The sequence below is a fragment of the Microchirus variegatus genome (assembly GCF_963457635.1).
Source record: "Microchirus variegatus genome assembly, chromosome: 12".
NCBI classification, from domain to species: Eukaryota; Metazoa; Chordata; class Actinopteri; order Pleuronectiformes; family Soleidae; genus Microchirus; species Microchirus variegatus.
This window is the reverse complement of record NC_139813.1, coordinates 25,809,028-25,816,490: the sequence shown is the minus strand read 5'-3', so window position 1 is coordinate 25,816,490 and position 7,463 is coordinate 25,809,028. Positions and strand designations below refer to the sequence as shown.

Here is a 7,463-nt window from a genome sequence, read left to right as displayed (position 1 = left end):
TCATGACCCTAATCACATTATAAATCGTGATGACGAGAGCAAATTTGTGCCTAATATAGCAACTAATTAATCATTTACAATAGATATTTGGTGAATTAATATTTTATTAAATATATACACACGAATCTTAAGTAAAAACTTGGGAAAAATCTGTGAATTTGTTATTTGGGGACCACAAAAAAATCTCCTGTGACCCATCTGTGGGCCATGAGCCAGACTTTGGGAACCACTGTATTATAATTCATCCTCTACTTTATAATCAAAGATTGTTCATTTGTTTATTTGTCTTTTTTTTCTTCTTCAGGGGACGCCGGAGTTTGTGGCCGTGTCTGAGTGCGTCCATTACTTTGAGTGGAGGACGTACGTCGCCTGCAAGACGGACAAATTCAAGCCTCAAAAAGAGGTTTGTGGTGTTTGTCTTTGTTTGTTTTAACAAGGAGTGAGTGAGTGAGTGAGTGAGTGAGTGAGTGAGTGAGTGAGTGAGTGAGTGAGTGAGAAGGAAACGACGAGGTGTTTACGCGGAAACAGAAAGTGACTCAGTGACAAAGTAACGCTGAATACTTAAATGAACGTGTGAATCGAGACGGAGGAAAATGTGACATTTTTATTTGTTTATTTTATTTATGAGCCTGTTTTTGTTGTTTTGTATTAATAAGCTGATTAATTTGAGATGAATGGATGATAGTGTGGACAGTTGAACGGGTAAATGGGACATAAAGATGGATTAATGGGTGAATGGATGAAATATTGGATGGATTAAAAACTAGATCAATGGTTAAGATGGATAGATGTGTGAATGAATGGGCAAGATATGGATGGATGAACGGATAAAAAATTGCTTTGATCGTTGGATGAACAAATGGATGCATGAATGAATGGATTGTAGTTTTGCTGAATGGATAATAGATTGGATGTGTGGATGAATGAATGAATGAATCATTGGATAAAGGGATAAAAATGGATGGATGAATAGATGAGTGGATACAATGGATGGATGAATGGGTAAAACAATTGGATGGTGATGAATGGGTAAAATATGGATGGATGTATGAATGGGTAAATATGAATGGATAACATATGGATGAATGAATGGGTAAACATGAATGGATGACTGGGTAAAACAACTGGGTGATGATGAATGGATAAAATATGGATGAATGGGTAAATATGAATGGGTAAAACAATTGGATGATGGTGAATGGATAAAATTGAATGAAGAATGGATAAAATATGGATGGATGAATGGGTAAAACAATTGGATGATGAATGGGTAAAATATGGATGGATGAATAATTGGGCAAATATGAATGGGTAAAACAACTGGATGATGATGAATGGATAAAATATGGATGAATGAATGGGTAAATATGGATGGATGAATGGGTAAAACAACTGGATGATGGTGAATGGATAAAATGTGGATGAATGGGTAAAACAATTGGAGGATGATGAATGGATAAAATATGGATGGATGAATGGGTGAATGTGGATGGATGAATGGGTAAAACAATTAGAAGATGATGCATGGATAGATGAATGGGTAAAAATGGATGGATTAATTGATTAAAAAAATGAATGGATGGATGAATAGGTAGATGAGGTGTGGGTGGATGACGAATGGGTGGTTGATGGATAATGGGAAGGATATATGACAGCTTAATAATAATACGTATAATCTATACTATTCCATCAGTGCTTCAGTGCGATAATCTGAGCTGTAATCTGAACGTGTCCAGGTTCCCTGCTACGCCTTTGACTCGGACGGCGACAAACACGACCTGAACCCTCTGATCAAAGTCAGGGAGGGTTATCTGGTGGACGACGGCAACGACAGCATCGACTTCTACATCAACATCTGCCGCAGCCTCAGTGAGTGACACACACACACACACACACACACACATAAAGGGATGTTGCAGCTAAATGTGTCGCAAAAAACCAGGAAGTCGTTGCAACTCATTTCAACACGAGACGTCGCGGACTAGCGATGACGCGTCGGACAACAGAGAAACCGCAGAGGAAGGAACAGGGATTATTATTTGTTTTCACATGTGTGTGTGTGTGTGTTTTTTTTGTGTCCAGATTATCCAGAGAAGTCGTGTCCAGTAGGCTCTGCGGCTTGTCTGGTCACCACCAACGGCTCCTACAGCATGGGCTCTCCCACCGGCCGTCTGCAGCTGGTGGACAGTGACAGGTAAAAATTAGCCCTTTTTCCACCAACGTTTTCCAGGAACTTTTAGAACTTTTTCCACTGCACAGTTCCAGCACAGCGCGATTCGGCATTCGCTTTTTCCATTAGCGACCGTACCTGGTACCTGGTACTTTTTTTTTAGTCTCGACTGGGTACTTTTTGGGGGAAAGTTTCGGGGGTAATTTCTGTGGAAATCACAGGTAAATGAGAACATTTCCTGCAGTAGAAACAGAGCCGTTTCTTGCCATATGCGGACTATGCAGCTGCATAGGGCCCCCACAGCCACCAGGGGGCCCCCAAACTGCAAGTTCAGACTCATATTTGATTATATTTTTGAGAATTAAAAGTACCCGTCTTTATTTGCATGTATTGGATGTTATTCATTATGCATATATTTGCAAAGCATGTAAGTGTTTGTGGGGTAATGAGGAAAAAGTTAGGAATCTCTACCTCGAGTTTGAAAAAATAGGGGCCCCAAATAGTATCTCGCATAGGGGCCCCTCAAACCGCTAGAAACGGCCCTGAGTAGAAAGTTGGCTACTGTGAGTATTTCACAGGTGAATTTAGGTGTATTTCTGTGGCAGCGTTACAGCGCCACACAGAGTCCGTGACGACGAGGCCTTAAATTGTACTACATCTTTACGTCAAGTCGTACTTAATAAAGATTTTTTGTATATTAAATATTAAGATCATAAAAAATAATCATATTTTCAGTCTAAACTGAGTGAAATCAGAACATAGAAAGACGAATCGTTTTTATACGACTGTTCTGTTCTGTTCTTTCCTTGCAGTCTGAGCATACGTTACGAGCTCAGCCCCGATTTGCCGCCTCCGGACATCTGTGACGGCGAGAGTCCGGCCGTCACCATCACGTTCACGTGTCCGTCCAGCAGACACTCGGTGAGTTCTCCTCGCCCATGAAAACGCGCGCAGATGTCGTCGTCATCGTCGTTGTTGTTGTTGTTGTTGTTTTAAAACCCTGAAAGATCCTGAACGTTCCCGGTTGTCGTCGTCGTCGTCTCCGCAGGGCGACATTCCCCGGATGACGGCGGGCTCTCACTGTCGTTACGAGGTGCTGTGGGTGACGGAATACGCCTGCCACAGAGATTATCTGGAGAGCCACAGCTGCAAACTGACCGGCACTCAGCACGACATCGCCATCGACCTGACGCCGCTCACGCTCAGCTGTGAGTTCACGATTTATCCTTACGTCACCGAGTGTTGACGCATAGTCTTTCTTTTTTATTGTTATTAGCCGCGATAGAGGAAGTGAAAAACTTCCTCATTATTCGTTCTTTAGCTTATTGTTGGTAATGAAAATGAGCCTTTTACAGCTATTGCTCCACTTCATGCACAATCTGGGAGATCGAGGGAGGTCGAGGGTGAGCGAGGAAGATCAAGGGAGGTCGAGGGTGATCGAGGGTGATCGAGGGAGATCGAGGGCGAACAAGGGAGGTCAAGGGTGATCGAAGGAGATCGAGGGAGGTCGAGGGTGAATGAGGGAGGTCGAGGGTGAACAAGGGAGGTCGAGGGTGAATGAGGGAGGTCGAGGGTGAACAAGGGAGGTCGAGGGTGAACAAGGGAGGTCGAGGGTGATCAAAGGAGATCGAGGGAGATCGAGGGCGAACAAGGGAGGTCAAGGGTGATCGAAGGAGATCGAGGGAGGTCGAGGGTGAATGAGGGAGGTCGAGGGTGAACAAGGGAGGTCGAGGGTGAATGAGGGAGGTCGAGGGTGAACAAGGGAGGTCGAGGGTGAACGAGGGAGGTCGAGGGTGATCGAGGGTGAACAAGGGAGGTCGAGGGTGAACGAGGGAGGTTGAGGGTGATCGAGGGTGAACAAGGGAGGTCGAGGGTGAACGAGGGAGGTCGAGGGTGAACGAGGGAGGTCGAGGGTGAATGAGGGAGGTCGAGGGTGATCGAGGGTGTACGAGGGAGGTCAAGGGTGAACAAGGGAGGTCGAGGGTGAATGAGGGAGGTCGAGGGTGAATGAGGGAGGTCGAGGGTGAACGAGGGAGGTCGAGGGTGAATGAGGGAGGTCGAGGGTGATCGAAGGAGATCGAGGGAGGTCGAGGGTGAACGAGGGAGGTCGAGGGTGAATGAGGGAGGTCGAGGGTGAACGAGGGAGGTCGAGGGTGAATGAGGGAGGTCGAGGGTGATCGAAGGAGATCGAGGGAGGTCAAGGGTGAACGAGGGAGGTCGAGGGTGATTGAAGGAGATCGAGGGAGGTCGAGGGTGAACAAGGGAGGTCGAGGGTGAACAAGGGAGGTCGAGGGTGAACAAGGGAGGTCGAGGGTGAACAAGGGAGGTCGAGGGTGAACGAGGGAGGTCGAGGGTGATCGAGGGTGTACGAGGGAGGTCGAGGGTGATCGAAGAAGATCGAGGGAGGTCGAGGGTGATCGAGGGTGATCGAAGGAGATGGAAGAAGATCGAGGGAGGTCGAGGGTGATCGAGGAAGATCAAGGGAGGTCGAGGGTGATCGAAGAAGATCGAGGGTGATCGAAGAAGATAGAGGGAGGTCGAGGGTGAACGAGGGAGATCGATGGAGGTCGAGGGTGAACGTAGAAGATAGAGGGAGGTTGAGGGTGATCGAAGGAGATCGATGGAGGTCGAGGGTGAACGTAGAAGATGGAGGGAGGTCGAGGGTGAATGAGGGAGCTCAAGGGTGATCAAAGGAGATTGAGGGTGAACAAGGGAGATCGAGGGAGGTCGAGGGTGAATGAGGGAGCTCAAGGATGATCAAAGGAGATCGAGGGAGGTCGAGGGTGATCGAAGGAGATCGAGGGAGGTCGAGGGTGATCAAGGGAGGTCGAGGGAGATCAAAGGTGATCGAGGGAGGTCAAGGGTGATTGAAGAAGATTGAGGGAGGTCGAGGGTGATCGAGGGAGGTTGAGGGTGATCGAGGGAGGTTGAGGGTGATCGAGGGAGGTTGAGGAAGGTCGAGGGTGATAGAGGGAGATCGAGAGTGTTAGAAGGAGATAGAGGGAGGTCGAGGGTGATCATGGGTGATCGAAGAAGATCGAGGGTGAACGAAGAAGATCGAGGGAGGTCGAGGAAGGTCAAGGGAGATGGAGGGCGATCCAGGGTGATCGAAGGAGGTCAAGGGCGATCGAAGGAGGTCGAGGGTGATTGAGGGTGATCGAAGGAGATAGAGGGAGGTCAAGGGTGATCATGGGAGTTGGAGGATGATCGAAGGAGATGAAGGGTGATCATGGGTGATGGAGGGAGGCCAAAGGAGGTCGAGGGAGATCGAGGATTATGGAGGGAGATTGAGATGAGAACATTTTGTCCAGACAATGTTCCGGGGCAGGTTGAACTGTATGTGCAGGACAAGTTAAACAAAATTCAACAAAACTAACGAGGAATATTCAGAACGGATCTGAACCCTTCGTTTAATTCATGGACTGTGTGTGTGTGTGTGTGTGTGTGTGTGTGTGTGTGTGTGTGTGTCCGTGTGTTCGTGCAGCGTCCGATCATCCGTACTACGCTCACTCGAAGTCCGCGGACGGCGCCGAGGCCTACGTCTACTACCTGAACGTGTGCGGGCAGATCCTGAACAAAGAGTGTGGCAGCGATGCGCTGGTGTCGTCCTGTCAGGTGAAGAAGAACGGAGACATGAAGAAAGTGGCGGGAAGATATCAGAACCAGACGCTACGGTAACGTGTGTGTGTGTGTGTGTGTGTTACTGTGTGTGTGTGTGTCCTTTTCACTTTGAATAATAATAATAATAAAAACAATGTCTTTTTCTTGCATGTCTCTGTCCCTGTGTCTTCGTCCTCTGCAGTTATTCAGACGGAGACCTGATGTTAATCTACCCAGACGGAGACAAATGCTCCTCAGGCTTCCAGAGAATGACCATCATCAACTTTGAGTGCAACCAGACAGCATGTGAGATTATCTCTCTTTTTTACACATTTATAAATCACATTTAGGTTTGTAGCCTCGCTGTTGGCGCCCACCAGTGGTAGGATGTGGCACTAATTCACTTGTACAGTATGTGTGGAGACGATGTTAAAGCTCCACAGGTAACTTTTACTATGGAAGAGGATTACGGACACGTTTTTTTTTTTTTTGGAAACAAAATTTAAAAAGTAAAAAAATCCGAACTCTGGGATTAAAGTCATAATTCTGGGATTATAGTCATAATTCTGGGATTAAAGTTAGAATTCTGGGATTATAGTCATAATTCTGGGATTAAAGTCACAATTCTGGGATTAGAGTTAGAATTCTAAGGGGAAAAAAACCCGAACTCTGGGATTAAAGTTAGAATTCTGGGGAAAAAAGTCAGAATTCTGGGATTAAAGTCACAATTCTGGGATTAAAGTTAGAATTCTGGGGAAAAAAGTCATAATTCTGGGATTAAAGTCACATTTCTGGGATTAATTTTAGAATTCCTGGGGGGAAAAGTCAGAAATCTGGGGGAAAAAAAGTCTGAATTCTGGGATTAAAGACAGTATTCTGGGACTGAGGGATTAAAGTCAGAATTCTGGCATTAAATTCACAATTCTGGGAGGGAAAGTCACAAATCTGGGATTAAAGTCACACTTCGGGGATTCATTTTAGAATTCTGGGGGAAAAGTCAGAAATTTGGGGGAATAAAGTCAGTATTCTGTGGGGGAAAAAGTCAGAATTCTGGGATTAAAGTTAGAATTTCAGGGTGAAAAAAGGTCAGAACTCTGGAAAAAAAATCAGAAATCTGGAATTAAAGACAGAATTCTGGGACTGAGGGATTAAAGTCAGAATTCTGGGATTAAAGAATTAATTTCCTTGTTTTTATTGAATGTATTCATGTTTTAGAGTCTTTTTGCGTTGCTTTCCCGCAGCTAACGGCGGCCGAGGGAACCCGGTTTTCACGGGCGAGACGGACTGCACGTACTACTTTGCGTGGCAGACGGCGTTCGCCTGCGTCAAAGAGAAGGAGGATCTGCTGTGTCGCCTCAGAGACGGCAACAAACACTATGACCTTTCACCCCTCACCAGATTTCCAGGTGAGATTCAACGGCTGAGGCTAAAATAACTGGAAACGGACGTCGGAGGCAGGGATTAAGAAGCAGAACGTTGTAATAATGTGTTTTTCTGCTGCTGCTGCTGCTTCTTCTTCAGGCACAGACGTCAGTGGGAACTGGGAGGCCGTGGACGCCAACTCTATCAAACCAAAATCACGTTTCTACCTGAACGTGTGTCACAAAGTGTTGCCGGCAGGGAGCGCCACCGCCGCCTGCCCGGTGAACGCTTCCATCTGTGCCGTAGGTAAGAGACGAGGACGAAGAGTTTC

At 46.4% G+C, this 7,463-nt stretch overlaps 1 protein-coding gene across 1 annotated transcript in view; it reads left to right on the top strand.

Annotated features, from left to right (window-relative positions):
• Nucleotides 1–7,463, top strand: part of igf2r (insulin-like growth factor 2 receptor) — a 52,114-nt gene that overhangs the window by 12,010 nt on the left and 32,641 nt on the right. Inside the window, exons 4-12 of the mRNA XM_083898717.1 lie at nt 305–403; nt 1,737–1,869; nt 2,083–2,194; nt 2,983–3,091; nt 3,219–3,378; nt 5,655–5,844; nt 5,973–6,076; nt 7,012–7,176; nt 7,292–7,438. Coding sequence (XP_083754843.1) covers nt 305–403; nt 1,737–1,869; nt 2,083–2,194; nt 2,983–3,091; nt 3,219–3,378; nt 5,655–5,844; nt 5,973–6,076; nt 7,012–7,176; nt 7,292–7,438 — 1,219 coding nt within the window. The remainder of the gene's footprint in view (nt 1–304; nt 404–1,736; nt 1,870–2,082; nt 2,195–2,982; nt 3,092–3,218; nt 3,379–5,654; nt 5,845–5,972; nt 6,077–7,011; nt 7,177–7,291; nt 7,439–7,463) is intronic.